Raw genomic sequence first — 24,985 nt, 5'->3', positions numbered from 1 at the left:
TAGCCGGACTCCTCCTTTATCTATACAGAGATGGTGATTCCAGTGGGTTAAACCATGGAACTGATATGCAGAAGGTTGCTGGTTCGATCCCAGCGGTCACCACCAGTGTGTCCTTGAGCAAGGCACTTTACTCCGTGTTGCTCCAGGGGGATTGTCCCTGTAAGAAGGGCACTGTAAATCGCTTTGGAAAAAAGTGCATAAATATAAATATAAAATATACAGACGTGATGTAATGATGCAAAGACATGCTCGAATTTCCAGCGGAAATTCACCATTAACACTCAAATTATAACACATTATTTTTACAAGCTTACCGATGTGACTTGGCTAAGGTAAGGAGGTAGATTTGAACACTGGCTAGTTTTCTTTTTAATAAAAAAAAAAAAAAAAAAAGTTGTCATGACTAGGAACAGATTATTTTTTCTTTACTTACTAGCTGGTATTTGTAAAGTAAACATGTATTTAAACCAATGTTTCTGATAGTAACCAGTTGTTTGGTAGTAAACTTAAGGTACATTTGCACTGGTTTGATGGCGCCATCCATTACTGTATCCTGAAACTGCAACCTGTGGCCTTCTTCAACAATAATTAAAACATTGTCAAGTAGTTATGAAATGCATAAGTGTTGTCATTCCTTCCGTACTCAGCTTATAGGTGTGTAATGGAATCCAATATTGACTCTCCAATTTATATTATAAAAGCAGTCCATGATGTTCTATAGAATGCCAGCTAGATTACAGCATTGTCGTCTGAATGTTCACAAATTCCTTCATTGAACATTCGGGAAAGATCGAAAATATTCTTCAGATATGTTGTGTGCAACATCTGCATGATGTGCATGAGCATCACCAGAGGGCGCGTGCACCGGACATGAGGACTGCTCTGCTGCTCCATTAGTCAATAATATGGTCATATCTGTCCATTTCTGCACCCCTGAACTCAAGGAAACCGTATAGATATTGCAGTAATCAGCACATGGACGTTTCCGTCTGAATGCAGCGCTGGTGTTCGGGCTAATCTCATGCATCTGTGTTCCTCGCGCAGATCTGCTTCTGAAATACACGGGAAGACCAGGAAGGATTCCATAAAGGATTTGTGTGCAATCCAAAACATTATCTCGTGTAGATCAGGTAAGATGCCTACAGAGCTTGATTTGAATTCCAGCACCAAAAAAGCCTCTCATGTGATTATTGTTTATTTATAGGCGTTTTCTTTTTATTTGTTTCCAATGTCATGGCGTGTATCATCGTATTCTACACAAAGTGCAAAGATCTCATGTTTATGGACGGACCTTTTCACATTCCAGCTGCTGCCATTTTGTTTATTGTTTTAACCCCCCGGTTTCGTTCGATTATTTTAAGCATAGGCTATTTCATTCTTAACCATTTGAACACATTTTAAATGGTGTATAAAAAAAGCTAAATTGTATTGACAATTTTAATAAATCGGACTACAAAACAGCAATGATTAAATTATCCAAATAAAACCAGGCACAACGCAGAGCACACACACATTAATGATGCTATATTACATGGCATTGTCTTTTTTTTTTTCTTTGTCGAGAAAATTCAGATTTATTCAAGTGTTGTTCACTGCAGAGCCAAATGACGTCCAAGTCCACCTTTCTGGACATCATGGGTGGAGGGATAGAGTTCTGGGTGGGGTTAGGGTGTGGTTCCAGCTCCATCCATTACATTCAAATTACATCCAGATAGGAGGAGCTGGACTTCATGCTCCACCCATGGCTCTGCAGTGAGCAGCCTCTCAATTTAGCACAATGTTGCCAAAACGTGTGTGTATATATATATATATATATATATATATATATATATATATATATATATGAAACGCTTTCAATACTCATTTCCTGCAGAATAGATACACAATACCAGCTGCGCTTTCATGCTCTCTCATCTCTCCATCAGTAAGTTACACAGAAACCCGCCTCCCCTGACTCACTCACTCACTCACTCACTCGTTTCATTTGCTCTGGATGAATATTGTTAGTGTTACAGGGCTTGAATTTCGGCTTGGGATTGCGTGCATTTTCCATAATTCTACCCATTCCCTCCCACACATTTTGTGCTCACACCCAAAGTGTGCGCACATAAAGCTGCCTCTCAGTACTAAATGGAGTTATTTTTCGCTGCTTATTGCGCTTATATGCCAGTCTTGGTGAGTATTCGCATAAACCCAGTCAGTTATGTTTTAAAGGGAGGGTCTAATTCATGCATTCTGACCTATTATTTATTTAGTTATTTGGGAACCTGAACAAGGTTAAGAAAACGTTGGATGCAGTTTGTTTTTCCGAAGCAGCAACATAGATAGTCACTGTGTGATGGTCCATCCCAGATGCCTCCGAGCCCAGAGAAGTCGACGGCGCTTCTGGACACTGTTAACATAGGGCTTCCTTTTGGCACAGTACAGTTTTAACTGGCATTTGTGGATGCAACTACGTATTGTGGTACTTGACAAAGGTTTGCCAAAGTAGTCCTGAGCCCATGTGGTGATATCGCTTACGCCGCATTCACACGGGGCGTTGGCGTCAACGCTTCTCGTTTACTTTGAATGGGTGACGTCATGCGTTGACGAACTGAATTGTGGGTTCCGTTGCGTCGCTTCACTCGCGTTGCAAGCGGCAAAAGTTGAAGATTTCTCAACTTTTAAAGTGCCAACGCAGGCGTCATCCAATCAGATCACCCTATGCAAATATCATAGAGCAGACGCTAGCCAATCGCGTTCATTTAAAACACCGGTGAATGAAGAGTGAATGAAGAGTGAAGAACGATCTAAAATGGAGGAAAAGCTAATAATTCCGGTGGGTAATCACCCGGTCCTTTACTACCAATCATTATTTACATACCGGGACACAAACTGGAGAGACCAGGCCTGGAAGGAGGTGGCAGAGACGGTTGGAGAATCTGGAATGTATCATGCTTGTATTCCGTCTGTGATCTCTGTTTATCATTGAATGACAGGCAGCATATCATATCATGTGTGGTTCAAATAGGCGCTATCCCCCAGCCAAATGAGGAATCAAATATTAAAGTGATCAGTTTTCATACACAAAATAGTCTCACAGACTAGCTGTCAAAAAAGGCGCTTTTTTTTGTGTTGTGTTGTGGTGTGGTCCAAGCGGCAAGTAATGTGATTAGCTGTTGTCACTAGGGATGAAACGATTACCGGTTTCACGATAAACCACGATAAAATTTAGTGACGGTTAGTAATATCGTATAAAATTTTATTATCATTAAAACCGCGTGTGATTATCACGGTTGTGAAAACTCGCGGTAAATCTTGTCCAGTCAGCGTCAGTCTGGCGCACCGCTGTTTTCTGAATGAGGAGAAATGGCAGAAAGCAGTGACAGCACTCGGGGGATTGTTCTGCCTTCTAAAAGGACCAAATCTGAGGCGTGGTCATATTTTGGCTTTTACAAAAGTCCTGAGGGAAACTTAATCTAAGATGGTCACCCTGTCTGCAAACATGCCAGAAGAAAGTCGCTGTAATAGGGGAAACACTTCAAAACTACGAACGCAAGGCAAGTGGACTTTGACCTCAATACCAAACCTACGTCTGGGAAATAATAACGTGAAGCGAACGAACAAATTCAGACAAGACTAGGGTGACATTTAAGGGATAATAATCAGGGTTTGACATTAACAACCGCCATTTGCGAGTGTAACGTTATTTCGGCTGCACACTAGCCACTTACACGTGCTTCTATTGAGTTTATGAATGCAATATCTCATAATCAGAGGCGTTCAGATTAGCGGAGTTTTGTTCAGAGCGCGCGCCGCTCTCACACGCTGAAATCTGCACTCAAAGCAGAGATAAACGTGTGCTGTACGCAGGAGATTCATTCATCATAAAGTGGATGACTTTTTTTGTTCTATTTCAGCAGCGAAAATGGTTTAAAAAAAACACAGCAGAACCACAGCGCATCTGATATGACTGGCATAACGCAGGCGAATTTAGGGACCGTCTGTAAAGTTACATACAACATTGGTAACGTTATACACGTTTCAAACTTCAATAGCATTTGAAGAGAATGACAGTCATAAAAAGACTGTAAAGTGTTCATCTAGGTGTCAGGTATGATGCACACATTTTGATATTTAATAAAATAAACTGTCAAATCATATGGAAATATGGATATGCATTATTTCACTAGGATACTGTTTGGGCTCTAACACAAAATATGCTAGATTTAAATGTGTCTGATAGAACACTGATGAGAATATTGCTTGGGAATATATTTACAGTAATAATATTAGAGACTATATTTACGACAAATTATTATTATTTATGTGTTATGCGTTGCTATTGATGACGGGCATTAAGGAAGGAAATCCCACAGAATCTAGCTTAAAAAAGTGCTTAGAGCTGCTTTAGTTATTTGTTGTTTGTTGAATTTCAAATATAAAACTTGTTGAAATGTTTTAAGTGTGTGCATCTGTTCTTTTTGAACACTTTCATTTCGTTTGAACAAAACCGTGATAATATTGATAACCGTGATCATTTGGGTCACTATAATCGTGATGTTAAATTTCCATACCGTTTCATCCCTAGTTGTCACTATGATGGTCGCGTCAGCACCAAGCTTCAGCCACGCCCTCCGTCAAGCGTTGACGCCGAAGCCCCGTGTGAATGCGGCGTTATAGATGAATGACGATTCTTGATGCAGTGCCGCCTGAGGGATCGGAGATCACGGTTGTTCAGCTTAGGCTTGCGCCCTTGTCCTTTACGCACTGAAATTCCTCCAGATTCCTTGAATCTTTTAATTATATTATGCACTGTTGAATGTGAAATATCCAAATCTCTTCCTATCTTTCTTTGAGGAACATTGTTTTTAAACATTTCAATAATTTTCTCACGTATTTGTTGGCAAACTGGCGATCCTCGGCCCATCTTTGCTCCTAAAGGATTAGACCTTTCTTGGATGCTGCTTTTGTACCAAATCATAATTACAATCACCTGTTGACATCACATCATTATTTAACCATTTTACCTCATTACTAGCCCTAAATTGCTCCTGTCCCAACTTCTTTTGAAATGTGGTGCAGGTCTGAATGACAGGAAAGGATGCATATTTACAAATGACATGAAGTTGACCAGACAAAACATGAAATATTTTGTGTTCATATTGTCTGCAATGAAATACAAGTCAAAGTAAATTTAGAAATCACTTCTTTTTTTTTTTTTTTGCGTTTTCCATACTGTCCCAACTTTTTCTGATTTGGGGTTGTAAACAGCAATAACGTATAGTGAATAGAAAGTTATCCAGGGAGGGATAATGCCACAAATGTATTGTGTGTGCGTGTGTTTGTCATAGTGTGTCTCTTTAGCTCCGCCCACTGCACGCCTGGCTGTTTTTGGAAAGAGTCAGTAAAGATTATCTGCCTTTCATAAATCTAATAAATCTAAAGACTTTTTTGAGATATGAAGGATGCAATGCTACTCTATAGGTACTCAAGATTAACATGAGATGAAACTGTGTGTTACCCCCCTTTAAGTGGACATAAACAGTTGAGAAAGAGCAGCCTGTTGTGAGCGGTGGTCAGCAGTGACTTTTTTTAACCGGGTATGCTGGATGCAGTCAAAAATGCACCTGGTGCATATACGTCAGATGGGTTTATATAATAAGCGAGATGCTCACGTTCGCTCTAGAGTCTAGACAGAAGCTGTGTCCAAAATGTAATACTTCTCTACTATATAGTATGCGAAAAACAGTACGCCAACAGAGTAGTATGTCCTAATTCATAAAAATAGTAGGCGAAAAGTACCTGGATGACCTACTACTTACGCATAAGATGGACACTTTACTATGCCATGAGGCCACGGGAGAGGATTTATGAATGGAGGTGATGGGACACAACTGACACTTGTAGGTCACATGATAATGACAACATGGCGGATGTAGTACGTCCGGATTACATTCATACTACATTTATTCATACTATATATAACATACTTTTTTAAAGATAAGTAATATCTGTCCCATTTAAGAGCTTTTAAATTGAATAGTAAGGACACACTCCCGAAGTGGTTTTAATACATGTAGTATTAGAGGACATTTAACCCTATCAAGTATAACAACTAAAGCCGAGTGCACACTGTACGATTTTGGCCCTCTGAGACAAATTTAGCAAATCCTGAAAGATTCCTCTGATCCTAGGCTAAAATCTGAAGTCTTTGATCGTTAGTTTGACATCTTCACCGGCAGCCGATTAATGACCGCTGCGATCAAATTTTACCTCAGACGAAATTCTGTCAGTGTCAAAAGATTTGGCACACAATCCTGCAGTGTGACTTCTCCTATGACGACCATCAAATTATCTTTGTTTTTCAGGACAAACCATGACCAAAATGAGCGCTAGAGATTTCTTTGTAGCCACCATTTCAGTCCAGCGTGTAATGCAGCTCTCCGTCAACTAGGGCTGTAATCTCCCAGTCGATTAGTCGATTATTAGTTGATACGTTCTGGCTCGACCAAAATTCTGATTGGTCGATTTTTTGCCGCGTTCATTTCATCAGTTTTGCCGCGTTCATTTCATCAGGTGGAAAGCACTAATTGCTAATGGGGGTGTTTTCAGAGCACCCCTGTTTCACAGGTAACAGACTGTCTTCAGAACACCCCCATTGTTTTCACTTCTTTTGGATTAGCCCAACCAACTGGCGAAGAGAAGTCTCTCGCTGGTCCTTTGTGTTTCATTCCCCGCTGGCTCAAACGCACGCCCATAGCGGTAAACTTGAGGAACGCCCATCAACATACACATGAGGGGAAGCGTCACAACACCGCGCTAAGTGGATCTGTACTGTCAGTTTTGCCGCGTTCATTTCATCAGTTTTGCCGCGCCGCGTTCATTTCATCAGGTGGAAAGCACTAATTGCTAATGGGGGTGTTTTCAGAGCACCCCTGTTTCACAGGTAACAGACTGTCTTCAGAACACCCCCATTGTTTTCACTTCTTTTGGATTAGCCCAACCCACTGGAGAAGAGAGACAGATTGAAGAAGGCTATTTTTCTTGTATATTATTTATTTAATTGTGAGAGCGTTTTTTCTGCTCTTGATCTGGCTTGTTTAATAAATATTCCTTTTTTATTAAAGTGGACGTGCCTTTTGTGTTTAAGAGTAAAAGCTTTAAGTTAATAGTCTATTCGTGTCTCAGCCGCGAAGCTGAGCTCAGCTCCATATGTTTTTTTACGGTCTATGGTTTGAACGTCACGCGGCTGATACTGTCTGTCAGTTATTATAATACATATGACAAAAACAATTATCTAAATTATGTTGCATATTCCTCAAAAGTTCTTGAGATGATATATCTAGTTGACAACATATAGTACTATATTTTCGGAAGTCATAGGCTATGATATTGAGCAGGTGCATGCGATGCAACGCTGTCAGAGCCGTCAGACTCGTGTCTGACTCATTTCAGTGCAAAATAATCAGGTCAAAAGCTATTTAATATACTGCAAATAGCCTTCTAGTTTTTTATGTTTATTTATAACTCATTTAGGCAGACAACAAGGCTACCAAGTACTGCACACAGTGCGCAGCTAATTAATTTAACGTTTTTTTTTCCTAACGTCATTTTAGTCGATTTTTAGTCGAAAATGTCAGGACTTCAGTCGACCAAGATTTTCTTTGGTTGATTACAGCCCTACCGTCAACAAACGCGTCATTGATTGATGATATAAAACGCCGGACAAGTTTTCTTGTGTGCGTCCGTTTTTAGCGCGCCTTGACTAACGTACAGTCTGACATTAATGACAACTGAGATCTTACAATGTGACATGTCTTACAGCGGGGATCATGTTGGAACAATCTTGTCACACAGTGTGCACCCGGCTTAAGGTTATAAATGTGGCTTCCTTGGACCTTGCTTGCAGTTCTTTCTGAAGCTGCAGAAGAGACGGTTAAGAGGAAGAGACGGTATGGAGCTCAAAATGACCCCTGGACCAACCAGGTTTGCATGTTCCAATGCCGAAGACATAAAATCAACATTTGAATAATTTTTTCCAGGCAATATTAAAAAGATTGTGATCGAAATGTCCAATTATTTAGAGGGGAAACGTGTGTTTGGTGATACCTGGACTGGAGGGACTTACAGGTCTATTTCGGTCTATTGATTCTGGCGGGCGTGTATCGATCCCACCATGAGGCCTTGAGCTGTTTGTGGAACGGTGTGTCAGTAAGGGCAATTTTTCGTGCTACCACGCCTTTGCAAACTTTTAATAGTATGTCAAGGATCTTCTGCTTTTATAGAAGGGTTACAGTGTATGGCCGACAGAAACATGACAAGCTGGCACCAGTAAGGAACATCTGGGAAAAATTGGTCCAACGTCTGCCGCTTTTGTATAATCCAGGCCCGAACGTCACTGTGGACGAGTGCTTGGTCCCTTTCAGAGGTCGCTGTCCCTTCAAATAATACATGCCGAGTAAGCCGAGCAAGTATGGAATTAAAATCTGGGCGGCGTTCGATTCCAGGTCGAGCTACGCATGGAACATGCAGATCTACACTGGCAAAGCTGCCGACAGCAAGCCAGAAAAGAACCAGGGAATGCGCATGGTCTTGGACATGACATCAGGTCTCCAGGGACACACCATCACATGTGGCAACTTCTTCACCTCGTACGCCCTCGGCGAGGAGCTGCTCCAAAGGCAAATGACCATGAGATTTTTCACATTTTACAGAGATGCCGCAATAAGCAGTAAAGATCACAAGAAGCTGGAAATACAGACTACAATCAGACCAAAGGTGGAGTTGACAACCATGTCTAGGTGTAAGAGCCATTATGCTCTATTTAAATGTCTATTGTAGTTCTACTGTTGGACACCGGGTGGAGTGTGGATTTAATAAGTAGCCAGAGAGGAAGAGGGCAGGTGTAATGAGGGAAGCAAACAATTTTTGACCATGTCAGGAGTGGGTATGAGGATTACTATGTGTTTGAGCATTGGAACTGTGACAAATAAAGGGGATAAATGCAGTACTGGACTGTCAGATAACCCTACAACACCTCTAGCCTAAGTGACAAAATGGTCCTTTGTCGCTTCACTAGGTATTTTACTACTTTAGCATTATTTGTTTGTTTTCATTCAAGGCCAAATGGTACTGGTCAAATTAACTTAGGTTTTATTTAATTTCCTGCTTGTTGCCACATACACCTGCCAAAGACAAATCACTGGCCCATGGTGATTTTCTGTAACCGCCTACAATTCTTTTGTGCTAGGGATGGAGATAAATCCTAGCCTGGCTCCGCCCTCCTACGTACTTCCGCTCAATTTTCATTTTCCTTCTAGCCTGACAAGCCAGACCCACATCAAGATGTTGGGTCTGGAAACTCACCATTGACAGGGCTCAATCCGAGGGGCGGGATAAACGGTTGTCTTTCAAGTTCTCTCTGCACGCATTTGGATAGCGCCATGAGCGCCACAACCAACCAAAGCAAAGAAGAAGGTGAAGCCGAGCTAACGTTAGTTGATAGACTTTCGCCGTATCCGGTCGGCAAAACTTCGAACATATCTTCTTTTCTTAAGAATGACTTGTGACTTGTGCCGTTCTTTGTTCTTTTCTCAAAGATAAGCTTAACTTCAAGTCTTCCAGAGTCGCGGCCAAAGCGATTCAAAAGCCCGCTGTTCGTCAGCTTCTTAACGAGTAGCACGCAGAACCTCCGCAACTCTGCCGTGACGTGCCATCATTTGTTTAGCCCCCCACCGACTCAACACACGCTGTGATTGGCCTGACCAGAGTTTGGTTTTTCCAGCTCTCAGGTCTACAGAGAGTTGCTAGACTACACTCGCGAAAAAAATAATTTTCTGCCGCTAGGGTGCGTCTAGATTTCTAGGCTATTTTCCTTCAGTACTCCGTCTGGAACTGCGTTATAGTCTTAGGTTTTCTCCGAACAAATTTTTACCGGTCCAATCAGCGAACAGAGGGAGTGACTGAGAACGATGACGTTGATGTCGTGCGCTAGTTTGAGTTGTAGTTCAGTAATGGCGGTGGAGAAAAGATGCGAGCGAAGCCCTTCATTCCGTTGTGGACACCGCTGCCGAATATCCAGAAGTTAAAGCCGGAGCAAGAACAATCTTTGCTGAGTTTTTTTGGTGGCCATGATGTTGTGTCCCGGGAAAAGTTTGATTTTCCAGCTCGCGCCGTTAGTGGTGAAGGAGTTGGCTGAAGCCCACGCAAATTGTTTTGCGTGCGGTCGGAAGGTATTGTCATCATTTAAAGGGGCTAGTCAGTGATTTTATTGCTGCCCGTCTCCCACCACCCGCTAAAAATCCCCGGCCGAATTATCTACTGCTTTTGACAAACACCAAGGTCGTGTAGTAATTTAATTGCTGTCCGAATTTGGAGTTTTCAAGAATATATCACTTCAAAATTCACTGTGTATATCCTTTTTGACCACTGCAGAGCACCGTACGGCTGCGCTTCACTGTAATTTGGATGCATTTCTAGACTTGTATTTCTTTAAATGCTGGCAAGTATTTACAAGAGCAATATATTTCAACACTGCTCAAAAAATAATAGGAAGAAAAGCACATAAACATTTGAATTGGGCCGTTATTTACGGCAGCATTTATTCTTATCCTACCAAGCATATGATGATATTTTATTTACAGTATACAATCATGTTATGGACCATGTGAGCAGCGCGTTCCCGATCGCAAAACTCTCCCCTCCACCGTGAATAAATCACAATCCGAATGCACAAGGTTTTATCACTGAGGTGGCTGCACATTTATTTTACTTCCATGTGAGAAATAAAGGCGAACGGCGCATGACATACGTCACGACCAAACGTTAGCGATTGGTTATGGCAGATCCAGAGTGGCTCTTGGCAGATCCAATAGTTTTAAACTTCAACAGAGTACCCGCCTTCAAGGAAGTAAATGCTTGTCAATGGAGAGTGGCCAGACTCTCTGTACAAATGAAATGTACGAGAGTCTGGTAGGACCAGGCTAGATAAATCCCACATGGAAAGAAATTGAGAAATACAGAAGGAGACTCTTTCTGGAAGAGCTAGGGGAAGCTCTGGTCACTCCCTTCATGAAAAGACGGCACAGCGTTCCCCGCACACCAGCCTCTCAGAAAATGGTAAAGGAAGCACAAGCATGCTCTTCAGGAAATGAAGCTGCCCCCTCGCCAGTATCAACCCCCTCCAAGAGGAAAAGGTGTCTGTGAATCAAAGAAGGACACAAAAACCAGCCTGACGTGCAGTAAATGTAACTTGTACATTTGCAAGTCACATGCTGTTATAACTACTTACTGCTACGCATGCAAGAAGGTTTAAACAGGATTTGTCACTGTTTATGTGCTGTTTTTTTTATTTTTATTTTACTTATGATTAGGGATGTACCAAATCCAGGATTCGGCTTTGGATGCGGCCGAATATTGGGCTTTTTGACGGGGTTCGGTTTCGGCAGACTCTTACCCAGTGGATTTGGTATTCGGCCAAACCCCAAAAATCTGTATTCGGTGCATCCCTAATTATGATGATACATTCTGTTCTTGCTATTCTCTTTAGTAACTTGTTTGCTGATCTTCTGATTAATGCTCATGTTTTCCTATTCTCGTAAGTTTATAATATGTCATTGAAAATACATACGGGTAAGGGGTTCGAATGCGGGTCGCCATGTTGCCCCTCCATCTTGAAAGTACATTACCCAAAGAGGGACATACCCGGAAATTCAAGCTTCACCTTTCGCGTTTTAACACTCGATGGCACCGTGTCGAATGTGGACGAGGTCGAACTGGAAGCCATATTAATCTTGGACTAAATCGGCCACCGTAGGAGTTAAAACGAAATCGGTATTGAGAGGAAGAGAAACTAATATTCACTGGATAATCATATACCTTTTAACCGCTAGATGGGGGAAAATATCACACATTGTAGCTTTAAATAAATGATACACAACAAAATAATGCATACTCTTCATCTTTTCATTGTAACACTATTTGTAACCATAATGGACACTTCAAAACAAGGAGATTTAGAAATGTTAATCTTCTACAAATACTAATGTTTCTAAGTAAGTATATATTCAAATTGCCTAAAAACACACACACACATATATATATATATGTACACACACAACACGATATATATATTTTCTGCCGTTACTTATTCCCAATACAGCACTTGCCTCAAGTACCTTATTGCTTATATAAAACGGTTACCACACAATACAAATATTAAAAGCATAAAATATGCATCAATGTAACGTTCATTAAATAAAATCACTGAAAGCCTTCCTTCCTCTGGAAAAAATAGTCCCTGACCGGGAAAGAGTGTCTTCATGAGTGAATCACTCGCAAGCAAAGACTTTATATTGAAAGGACTGAAACTTGTAAACTTGTTGTGAACACGGGAACAAGATGCAACTGAGAAATGCTTTGACTAGCGCTGTCAGTGTCAGAACTGTTGGTTGAAGCGGTCATAGCCATGTTTTATCGTGAATAAAACACAGCTATTGACAAATCAGAATCAAGGACTGGAACTAACCGGAGCTCTATACATATATAAAAAATCATTTCTGTGCCCTCATAATCTTTAATCAGAATTACTTTCCCTCCCTCTTGCAGCGTCATCTCTTCTCTTCTCTGATGATGTGTTTACTGGCGTGAGGGCGGGACAACCTGTCACTCACATGAGATCCACCAATAGCAAACCACAACCATCCAATCAATTCCCCATGGACAAAATCAAGTCCCGCTCTACATTTTTTTCAATGTTTCAGAAGAAAAAATTGGATATACATCACAATAAGGAAGAAAAGATTATCACAACTTCCGTTTCATGCCGACTTTGATAGACCCCCAAAAGTGTGCCATGGGTTTGGTGAAGGTTAAATAAGAATGAATGAGGAATAGTCATGTGATCATGCTATGATTGGCCAATTACTAAATCCCACCTTGTGTGTGTGCCGTATCCACAAGTATTTGCAAAATTGGTCAAAATTAATAAGAAATGGTCTTAATGGGAAGACTACCTAAAAAGCAAGTAAACACCTTGGATATCACCGCTTTGTCATGTTATATTAAAACTTGAAATGAGTTGAAAATGTGATTTGTGAGGGTTTTTTAATACAATGGTGAAATACATCCTTGTGTCTCTGACCATCATGACACCTGAAGTGTTTACCGAGCTTTGCTGAATGATGATCTGAAAATAAGTTGAGTATTAAAAACAGCTAAACATCAGTTATAACAAATATACATGAAATATAATTTTTTTGCACAACATAGTTATTATTTTGGAATAAATGTAAAAATATTTTCTTGATAGTGTAAGTATTATTTATTTAATTAATCTGAAAAATTTGTCAATTTTACAACAACAGTAGGGTGAGTCATTTGTAAACGTTTAAAACTGGTACTTTTATTTTGTATATATTTTGTATGTTATTTTATAGATTGACTGGAGGCCAGTCCAGATGGCTTTCATGTCCAGACTGTCTCGGTCACGGAGTAATTCCAGGTCTCCCAGCAGAAAGAACTCAGAGAAGGGCTCTCCTGTACTAACCGTTTCTGAACTCGAGCGTCTGCTCTACACAGGGAAAACCGCCTGTAATCATGCAGATGAAGTGTGGCCAAGACTCTACATTGGTGACCAGTGAGTAGCCCATCAATATATGTGGTTTTGGTCATGCCGTATACAGGATATTGAACAGGAGATTTGCTTATATAAAAAAGTACCAACTTTTTCCAACTAAAAAAGCTATGTAGGGATCATACAATGCTTTATTCATGCTTTTAATAATGCATTTAAAGTGCCTCTTTAAATGATGCTTTCTTCGAATATTTCCTTTCATGCAGTGTGTAATATAGCTGTTTGTGAATGTAAAAAATCTGCAAAGTTTTAAAGATCAAAGTGCACACAAATAAAGTCTCCTAAAAGAAAGAATCAAGTTCTGAAACAAGCCATCAGCAATTCCAGTCTCATTTCCATAACATACCTACGTAGGTTTGTAACAAATTTGCATAATGCCAGTCTAAGGTCTTCATTGGCTGCTTGCGAACATCTACTTTGCCCCGCCCTCAAACACTGTAGTTGTAGCTGAGACTAGAAGAGTTTGATTTGTGTTGTCGACATGTAGAGAAGACGCTGTTTTCTGTGCTGCAAAAGCAAATCCACTTTGCTGCACTTCCAAAGGCGGACGACTCGTGCTGGAATTGATACGGAAAAACCAGCGTCATTGATCTTATCACTGTGTTTCAACTGCTGAGGAAGATCCGGAGCTGAAGTGTAGTTATGGTAATGAGCGTTCGTTTCCGACGTGTGCTGTAAGCGGTGCACCAAATCACAACAGGCTGGGCCGTCTGACCAATTAGAGTAGAGTAGCCCAATCACAACAGACGGAGCCATCTGACCAATCACTGCAGAGTAGACCAATCACAACAGGCAGAGCCATCTGACAATTCACAGCAGAGTAGACCAATCACAACAAACTGGGCCATCTGACCAATCAGAGCAAAGTAGACCAATCACAACAGACTGGGCCATCTGACCAATTCCAACAGACTGGACCATCTGACCAATCAGAGCAGAATAGACCAATCACAACAGACTGGGTCATTTGACCAATCACAACAGACTGGGCCATCTGACCAATCAGAGCAGAGTAGACCAATCACAACAGACTGGGCCATCTGACCAGTCCCAACAGTCTGGGTCATCTGACCAATCACAACAGACTGGGCCGTCTGATCAGAACAGAGCAGGCTCTCGGAAAGGAGGGGTTTAGAGAGACGGAATCTTTGAACAAACCATTTCTGACTCTTTGAGAAATGAGGTGATGTCCAAGTAAGACCGTCGAAATTCGTTCCAATGAAGGTAACGATAGCGGTTGAAGGTCGCTGCGCGTTCCGTCTTTTCAGATGGTTAGAAGGAATTCAATTCTAATTCATCTTTTATCTGACTCCCATTTATCCTAATCTCGAATTTACATCTTGGCGAGTATCACCGTTTAGTGAATGAGCTGCCTTAACGTTCAAGATTTCCGTGAATATTTTCGGGTCTCACGCGAGAAATTTAATGAGATCCTTCAGGTTCTCATAAATTTTTGGCCCAAAAATTACCAGGCAGGATACTGCATTCCGGGAATCCATCAGCCCGAACGTCTGCCAATTTGCCTCAGGTACAAACCCAAGTTAATAATAATAATATATTAGGCCTAATACACACATACACACACACACACACACACGTGTGTATATAAATGTGTAAATATATAGGCTATACACCCACACTATTCTGTGTACTTGTTTAACCGCGAGGATAAGCTTCTCTCCCATGTTGCCGTGTACGATCATAATGAAATTTCCGTGCGACTGCCACTAGGGGGCAAATTCCGACAGTCGTGTCTGAATGTTGTGTGCAGTGGAAAGGCGGCTTGAGTGATGCTGGGGAGTAAGCGGGAAAACACGGGAGCGGATTCGCGGAATCGGTGGATCTCTAGCGGAGGAAAACAGAACACTTTTAGCGGGGATGGGTAGCGAGAGGGGCACCTCAGCTGATGAGGGCAGAGGGGCTGTGGCTCTAGCCACCGGGCCACCCCCCTGTGCACGGCCCTGTCGTGAACCGATTATCTCTTCCTTCTAGTTCATTGATAAGCATGACATAAATGCTTTTCCAAGTTCAAGTCCACCGACGTTAATCTACTAACTCTCCTGACTACTTTGTCGGACAATACGGCAGATTCGGCGATGTGATTGGTCAGATCGCCTGTCAATCAAACTTGCAGCGAAGGGTGAATTGTCCTCCACCAGACATTTTGCCATTAGGCATGTTTTCCCAGTCTTTCATGCAATGCATGTTATGAGAAAATGAAAGTGTTTTGACATTTGATGTAGGAGTAAATTAGGAACATTTAATATAGCATAATAAGGGCACTTTAATAAAGCATGACAAAATCCAATAACAGATACAGTAGAAGTCAAAGAGTTCACTTTTCTCCTGCACAAATTGGTGAACTAGTAATTGCCAGTAAATGTTCTACAGTGTATAATTTTAACACATGCACTCTTAATGCTCATTTCAGAGAAATTGCCTCAAACCGCAAAGAACTCACCAAGCTCGGGATCACACACATCCTCAACTGTGCTCAGAACAAATGGAGAGGTGGTGCAGAGCATTACGCTGGCATGAACATCACGTACCACGGCATTGAAGCCCACGATTCGCCCTCCTTCGACATGAGTGTGAACTTCTACCCAGCGGCCGAGTTCATTCACAGAGCCCTTAGTACTGGAGGTCAGTTTTTAAACCCATTCCCAGTCTTATCATGAAAAAAGGGTCAAAGTAAAAACAAAAAGGGCTTCGCAGTCTTTAAAAGGAACACTCCACCGTTTTTAGAAATAGGGCTTATTCAACATCTTTCCTACATTTAGATATGTGGGCAAATGCATTTTTGTCTCAGTGCATGCATTGTTTTAGTTTGGCAGGGTCGCCGCTAGCTTAGCTTAGCATACTGAATGGAATCCTATGTTGCCAGCTAGCATGTCCCGAGTAAAAGTGATCCAAAAAAACCCCACCTAATTATTTCTTGTGGCCTGCGTATTCACAACGAGTACAGATATATTATGGGGAAGCACAGGCGAAGCACTGCTACTTGGGCGCAGAGATATCACTGGGATTTCGTGTGTTGCGTGATATCTCAGTGCTTCGCCTGTGCTTCCCCATAATATAGTCCCAAATTAATATCTGCCTAGGAAATCGCCTAGTCTTAATCTGCATCGCTATTTGTACTTGTTGTGAATACGCAGGCCACAAGAAGTAATTAGGTGGGGGGGGGTTTTTGTTGATCACTTTTACTCGGAACATGCTAGCTGGCAACATAGGATTCCATTCATTATGCTAAGCTAAGCTAGTGGCGACCCTGCTAAACTAAAACAATGCATGCACTAAGACAAAAATGCATTTGCCCACATATCTAAATGTAGGAAAGATGTTGAATAAGCCCTATTTCTAAAAACGGTGGAGTGTTCCTTTAAGTTTCACAAAAAACAAAAACAAAAATTTAATTTCCTTACAAAAAAAAGTTTTGTACTTGAGTGTGCATTTTTTTCCTGTTTGTTTATTTTCACGTTATTTTCCTTTTCCATTTGGTGTTATGTATAACATTTGTGCTTGTATGCAATTTTTGAATTTATATTCTGAAATTGTAATAAAAAGATTCAGATATATGTGTGCCATACACATGGGGTCCAAAAATGTGATGACAAGGGAAAATTCTTCGATTTTTTTCATTCTCTTCTAATTTATGTCATCATTTCACATTACATTATCAGTATAACAATTTGAGTGAAAGTTGAATTGAGCATTTTAACTTCATTTATGAATGTTTTAGTATTTGAAATGCAGTTTTAAAGTCCCTGTAAAGGCAATTCTGAGATTTGTTTCTAAACACATTATAAATGTTAGAAATGTATTGCTGAAACACATTACAAAGACTGTGAACTATGAAGTACTGAATTCAGAAGTTAGACCGTTAAACAGTTTTTCACCGTTGCTGTGTTCAGGATTTTCTGGGCGGGGCTAAAACGGTGGCTCGATGACGCACTGGAGCCACCGAGCCTGGCTCCTCCCCTAACACGATCATAACTAGAGCACATTCGCATCAGTTCGATCGCGAGTTACTGTTAGTACTGTTAGTTACTATCGTCAACAACTTACATAACAGCTTACAAAACAAAAACGATGAAGAAGTGGATTAATTTTGTGAACAGCAACCTTGATGGAGAGCTGAGGATCATCACCTACACCTACCTCTGCAGTGACTTTACACCGGATCGTTTTACAAACTTTCACCGGAGACAACTGGGATTCACTGATAATCCGCTGCAGAACCGTCTATCCCCCGCCCAGGCCTTCATCCTCCCGTCCCGCCGACATCTGGTGCGTCGTGATCAGTGAGTGTTGTCTTGTGTGCTACTGCCGCTTTCCCGCGAGTGGGCGTGGTTTCGGCGCCGACAGCGAACACACCCCCAGCGTTTGAGAGCAGAGAATGCTGCTAATTTTTTCAGGTTTTTGATAAGCTATTTTATGAACTTCCCGGATTTTTTTATGATTCAAATCTGGCTGGGTGGTTAATAACACATTTATCTGTAGTGTGAGGAACTCAGAACACATGTTTAGTTTTGACTTTACAGGGACTTTAAAGACGGATATTCAGTGTATTCTCTGAAGTTTTTGTCATCCGTGTGAAAATGATGATGTTGTGTCTAATTTTGTAGGAACGGTTCTTGTGCATTGTGCCGTCGGGGTGAGCCGATCTGCTACGCTGGTTCTGGCCTACCTCATGATTCGGCAGAACATGACTTTAGTGGAGGCCATCAAGACAGTGAAGGACCACCGTGGCGTAACGCCGAACCGCGGTTTCCTACGTCAGCTCAGCGGTCTGGACAGCGTTCTGCGTGCCAGCCGCAATGCAACATAAACTCACTGGTAGCGTTTGAACTTCAACCTTTCTGGCCCAAGCCTAAATAAGAGCAGAATGTCTTTACACACAGTGAGTTTATTCCAGCTGTCCTCCTGCGGTCAGTAGAAATGCCTTATTACATCAGGAACTCTAGAAACGTGCGTAATGCCTTATTCACTGTTAACCGTTCTCATCTGTTCACATGACCACCCACTGAAATGTTGCTTTGTTAGAGAAGTGACCCACGTGTTTTCCTTAAAGCAAGCAGGAATGCTTAAGAGGCCATTCACACACGACATGTTTTTGAGATGCAGGGAAGTGGAATTAAAAAGAAAGAAAAACGCAAGGTGCTGAGAGTTGAACTTTTAATTCTGCGTTCTTAAAGCGGCATGTCATGCGCAAGGCAAGCCGCTGCAAAAGACCTGAGCGCAACGGGCGAACACATCCGTCTAGCGCATGTTTACATAGAAAAACGATGGAAAAGCAGTGCAGCGGAATGCAAAATCTGTGTGAATGGCCCCTTAGGCATCCACAAAATGTTTTGAGAAACACAGGTCAGAGGAACCAAAAATAAAAGTCAGGTCTAGAGACTTGTTGAAATTATTTTAACTTGAGTGCCGAACTCAAACATTTTAGAACACTTTCATGCACGAAACACTGCAAAATATGCCAGTGCAACAGTCAAACATGTCAGTCTAGTGTGTTTAGAAAGAAAAACAATGGAAAAGCCTGGTTAATGCTTTCCACAAATTCACTTTGTGCATGACAAAATCTCAATTAGACAGAATGTTCTAGGATCAATATGATCGATATTCCAAACTAATGTGCAGGAAACAAAAACATAAATAAATAAAAACATCTGCCATCTTGAATGGATCTTAAGCCAGCACCACTATATAAATATTAACCTACTAACATTAACAATACTGCAAAATGTGCAACTTGTTTTAAGTTTGCACGCGTTCTAGTGAGCTACACAGAAATGCCATAGCAACTGCATAGCGGTGCTCTAGCAACCATCCACAACACCTTTGTAAACGCCTAGAGAGTTTTGCAGTTTTGCGTTAAAGGTCCCATGGCATGACATTTTCATTTTATGAGGTTTTTCAACATTAATATGAGTTCCCCTAGCCTGAATATTGTCCCCAAGTGGATAGAAATGTTGATCGGTGTAAACCCGAGTTCTGGCTGTCTTTCTCTGCCTTTGAGAAAATGACAGGCCAGACGAGCCAATCCTGAAGTCTCCTGGTTTGACGTCCAAGCAGGAACGGTTTCCTCCCTTTCCTCCGCCCAGAGAATCAGGCACGCCCATGCAAACGCTCAAGAGATCATTACTTGTGAACGAGTGAACGCTGGCAGTTTCTCAGTGTTTGGATGTACAAATGAAAACAGAAGTCTTTCTTCAGTTCCTTCTGATCTGTGATCAGTGATTTCTGATGTGTAGCGAATTATTTATTATTCGTGCACACACTGCGGCTTCTCTCTCTCCCGACAGAACGGTGTTTTCTATCTTGTGAGTCAGTGTTTTTGTACGTCCTCGTCGCGTCTATCGCTTCTAAAATGTGCATAAAGTCATGAGTTTCTGCTCAACATCGGCAGAGAAAAACATCTTTAGAGATAAACCCCACACACGCCGAAGCTCGGGCTGCACTGGCCGGTGGCCTTCAACATCCCCGACCCCCAGTACTGCATCTGGCCCACAGCGGAGGCACCAAACGCGGCGTGAGATTAAGTAGAAGGGGGGTAAGCGTGAGCATATTCGGGCTAGCCAGCCTAGCCCCACAATAAACTGGATTACATTCGATTACCGCTGTTGTGTCTTTGTTTGCGCTGTGTACTCAACGCGCGTCACTGACGCTTTTATTTTATTTTAAAAATAATGCTATTATCAACACTTACTCATAACTCGTTCATCTCGACGGCTGTAATGGTACTTTGCATGTGTTACAAAGTTGGTAATAATGATGAAGACGGACTCGGTGTGACTGGGACTCGTGTTTATTCAGAACTCTCAAATACAAACACAATAAACTCGCGCTGACTGACAGCGCTCTCATAACTCAGTAGTTACTAGGGGTGGCACGGTTCACAAAACCCACTGTTCGGTTCGTATCACGGTTTTAGGGTCACGGTTTTCGGTTCTGTACGGTTCTTGTTGTTGTTGTTTTTTAATCGTTAACACTCCAGAAATTTACTTCAGCATATGGTATATATGGCTTAATCATCCACAATTTAGGATACAGTTTTAAAAATTGTTATATCAAGTTGTTTCCTAACTGGCTGTCTACCTAGTCTGACACATTGGCGTAACATTTTTCATGTTAATCATTTCAATTTTGATCAGAACCATACACTGTGGCTTTAATTCAGCTGACCTGATGAACACATTTCACCATGAAGTGTCCCATGTGTTTCACAATCACCATATGACATCCAGCGCTGTGAAAAAATAACATAAAATACACGAAAACACAACACTGCCAGAAGTTTCTGCCCAAACTTAAAAGGCATGTTTAAATTATTAGAACTAGAAGCATATCTTAAATGTTACATTTATCATGTGAACTTATATACAACATATGCATGTGTGTATGAGACATCAAAGCACGAGACAGACAGGGGTCGGAGGAGAACACCGGAAAATGTGACAGAATGGACTATATTTGCCTGTATTTGCAATCCACGAGCCGAGGTTCAGCTGCGCGACTCGCGAGAGTGTGTGTATGCGCAACGGGCACGCGCGGCGCGGCTCCTGCTCTCCTCCTGCACTGCTAGTGCATCCTCCAACTCCGGCAGCCTTCCTTATCTCTCCCACTTTCATTTCTACATGTGACGTGACCTGCAGCACTCCACTTTTACTTTACTGTATGTCCACACACACCTCTTATTTCGCGCGAAAAGCACACCCACTGTCTGAGGTAACATAGGGGCACGAGGATACATTGCGCATGCGCGAACCGTGCGACGCACACACTCCGAACCGAGACAAGCGAACCGAACGGTTCGGTTTTTTTCCATGTACCGTGCCACCCCTAGTAGTTACAATAAATAACTTTGTTAGCAATCGCTGAGCTCAGTCTCTGGTACATTAGTGATGTCCGGTTCGCGAACGATCTTTCTTTTGAACCAGTTCTTTTTAGTGAACCGAATCAGTTCACCAAATCGGACTGAATCGTTCTAAACGGTTCGCGTCTCCAGTCAGCGCTGATCCATAATTTACTAAAGTTACTAACTTTCTGACACGAGTGACAGTCCCTCCGACTAGAAATAGACTAATAACCTGAAGTATATGCTGTAACTACAACAGTTCAGACATGCTGAGAACTGATGTGAAGTGAACTCAGGTCCATCCTTCTCTCTGGCAGCAGCTCGTGCCTGCTCGTGCCTCGTAGACCTCATTAAACCACGCCCCCTCCGCTCATTTAAAATGCAAAGATGTCAGCCAATCACAACAGTGGGCGTTTTTACTGAAGTCTCACAGCAGACACGCCTCAGTCTTGAAGTAGGGCATTCAGTCACAGGGCAAACAGCAGTATAAAAAAAATGCCTTTTATTTCTAAATTATGACATTTTATGATGTAAAAGTCATACTAACAATATAAGTACACCTCAGGAAACATTATAAAATAATAGAAAAATGCCATGCCATGGGACCTTTAACAGATCAAACACATCAGTCTATCGCATGTTGATATAGAAAAAGGATGGAAAACAGTGGGATGCAAAAACGTGTTCTGTGTGTACAATGCACTGGCAACTGCCACAGACCCCACATCAATCACAACAATCTAGTACCAGCCAGAACACCCCAAAAACCACCTAGCAACACCCTAGTTACTTAGCGGTACCATAACTCTTTGGAAGCTTGTTTCCGCCACTGAATAAATAAAAAATGTTAACTGCTCATTTTTATCTCACAATTCATACAATTCTCGCAATTGTGCATTTCACGAGTTCGCACTTACATGTAATTTATAGAGGGTAATTCAATGCGTATTTGGCGTGCTGTCTGCTGCGTGTATATATACCTCTATTGTTGATTAGCTGAGTGCTCTCCACCGGTGTCAATTATCTGAACTTGCTTCTCCCGAACCTTGTTTTTAAAACATCATTTATCGCAATTGCTAAGAAAAGAAGTCAGAATTGCAAGATAAAAAGTCAGAATTGCATATAATGTTAGAATTGTCATACATCCCTATCATACAGCCGGTGCAATGTGGCGCCAGGTGCGACGCAAGTGTTTTTTGCTAGTTTACGCATGACGCAGTTATCATTTTCACGTCCAGCGCCACATTGTTTAAATAGCAAATGCACTCGCGCACATCTGTTCGCTCATGGGCGTCTGGTCTGAAAACCAGGTGTGTTCAGGCGCATTGTTTGCGCATTACTATTTTGAGGAACTGAAAACGACTGCGCCATTGCGCAGTATTTTTTGTGTTATTTAAAGGGTGTGTTTGTAATATGCGTCTATAGGCGAGTGCACAACGCACGTACACTCTGCTTATTACCTGTGATGGGAATAACGGCGTTATAGATAAACGGCGTTACTAACTGAATTATTTTTTTCTGTAACAAGTAATCAAGCGAATTACTGTTTCTCCCGTTACAACGCTGTTAGCGTAACTGAGAATAAAATATGGCGTTACTATAATTGAGCTCACTGAACTGGTTTTCATCCGAACAGGCTCTCTGTCAGTCGGACCTGCAACGCTCTGGTTGGTTGGTGTTTGTGTGCGGGCGTGCGTGCGTGCATGCCATGCGTGTTTTGGTACACATAACTGATGATGATTGGTGGGTGGGAGACAAGATTGAGGTTGATAGTTTGAGTTCATACACACACACACACACACACATATGCACAATCACACACACCAACGACCAGGAGGAGTCAGAGCGTAAGTTACTATTTGTAAGAAGTAACTAGTAATTATAACTAATTACTTTTTTAAAGTAACGTGCCCAACACTGCTTATTACACGCACAGGGACACGCAGCAGCACACAAACATTGTTGAATATAAAAAATTAAAGGATTCCTCTCTGGAGAAGCATTCAGTCTTTCCGCTCGCAAATTCCTCCATGTTAATAGCGAATCCGCCATGGTGCGAGCACAACTGGCTTTTAAAGGGAATGGGAGATGAGACTCTGATTGGACGATTATTGCACGTTACACCCAAAACACACCCATGACTCATTAAGAGACTAGGACCTAGGTAAAACCCTTTTAGACCATGTGCCTGGTGCGCTGACCATTTTTTCCGCCGTTAAACTAGCTAAAGTGGATTCGGACACGCCCTCTGTGCACCTGCGCCATGCGCTCAGGTCGTTAAAATAGGGCCCATAAACTCGCAATTCTGACTTTTTTTCTCTCAATTGCAAATTATATTTTTATCTATAATAGACTTTATGTAATGTAAAATTGCAATTGTGAGGGGAAAAAAAAGAGTCAAAAAGGAAACAAGCTTCCATAAGCAACCCCTCAGAACACCCTAGTAACCACTTAGCAACTTCCAAGAGCACCCTAGCCACAACAATATACCACATAATATTGCCATAGTGACCATCCAGAAAGCCAGATTGTCACAGCACGGCTCATATTTTGTCCAGAAAATGTCTTGTTAAAGGTGCAGTGTTATAGTTATAATAGGCTATTTGAAAAGTTTGAAAGTATGATCTATCGATTTTGCATTTAAATGCCGGTGTCTCAAGTGTCTTTTAATGAAGGTAATGTAGCTGATCACATTCATCACAGTGAGTCAGTACATGTGATGTGACAGTGGCGCTCGGTTACTAAACTGAGCTGAGCTCAAGTGTACATGTGACTATATGCAAATCGCAGTCAGTTTTGTTACACATGAACATATCGTTGATGTGTGCTTTGGTTTGTCTGTATAAAATACTACAAAAAAAGATGTAATGTGAAGTATTCTACATCAAGTTATACAAGTTGTCTCTTTTAAATTGTTTTGTATGGTATTGTAAAATATGGTAGCTACACAACAAGTGCAACCTTCTTGTACTTACAAATCCAGCAAATCCTCAAGTGCAGTACAACGTACCAACTGTAGCTGTATGAAATGACAGTGTGCTAGTATTATTGTCATTATACTTGTCAGACAGCCGTTAACTGTATTTGTGTATGTGTTGGTTGTCGTAACATCTTCTAACCACTGCAACAGCCGGAGCTAAATACTGCCAGGACTGCCAATCCCGTCCACAGTACGTGGAGCTGAACCACACACCAGTTTGTGTCTTAAGAACAAGTATCGATCACTCAGAGATTCAACTTGTTTTGGACCAAATTTCTGAGTTGAGCGGGAGCGTGCAGCCAGACAAAACCAGGAGTTTGTAAAAATCGTTATGTTGTTATTTATTTATAATGCATATGAAATCGAATAAACATTGTTTCATTTTTGCAAAGAGTTGCTTTTGTACCTTTGTATTCTTTTTTCCCAAACTTTGCAACCAATATATTTGCCCGCCCAATTTTTCAGCGATTCCAGAAGTATTAAATAACATTACAAACTTTGATTTGAAGCAAAGGATTATTTGAAAATCTGA

The 24,985-nt window shown here is 41.5% G+C and overlaps 1 protein-coding gene across 1 annotated transcript; it reads left to right on the top strand.

The window, feature by feature from the left end:
• Positions 1-834: 834 nt before the first annotated feature.
• Positions 835-19,256, top strand: dusp26 (dual specificity phosphatase 26). The gene is made up of 4 exons (XM_079805067.1): positions 835-1,130; positions 13,419-13,618; positions 16,047-16,258; positions 18,241-19,256. The coding sequence occupies exons 2-4, from the start codon at positions 13,440-13,442 to the stop codon at positions 18,441-18,443; spliced, it is 594 nt and encodes a 197-aa protein (XP_079661193.1). The 5' UTR covers positions 835-1,130; positions 13,419-13,439; the 3' UTR covers positions 18,444-19,256.
• The last annotated feature ends 5,729 nt before the right edge of the window (positions 19,257-24,985 follow it).

The sequence above is a fragment of the Gobio gobio genome, assembly GCF_949357685.1.
Source record: "Gobio gobio genome assembly, chromosome: 22".
NCBI classification, from domain to species: Eukaryota; Metazoa; Chordata; class Actinopteri; order Cypriniformes; family Gobionidae; genus Gobio; species Gobio gobio.
The sequence above is the reverse complement of the archived record's forward strand: the minus strand, read 5'-3'. Positions and strand labels throughout refer to the sequence as shown.

Bases quoted from the DNA above. Each gene is read 5' to 3' on its own strand.
- dusp26 (XM_079805067.1), top strand. From the start codon at position 13,440: ATGGCTTTCATGTCCAGACTGTCTCGGTCACGGAGTAATTCCAGGTCT. The intron at 13,619-16,046 runs GTGAGTAGCCCA...TGCTCATTTCAG, and splicing joins AGACTCTACATTGGTGACCA to AGAAATTGCCTCAAACCGCA. The intron at 16,259-18,240 runs GTCAGTTTTTAA...CTAATTTTGTAG, and splicing joins CAGAGCCCTTAGTACTGGAG to GAACGGTTCTTGTGCATTGT.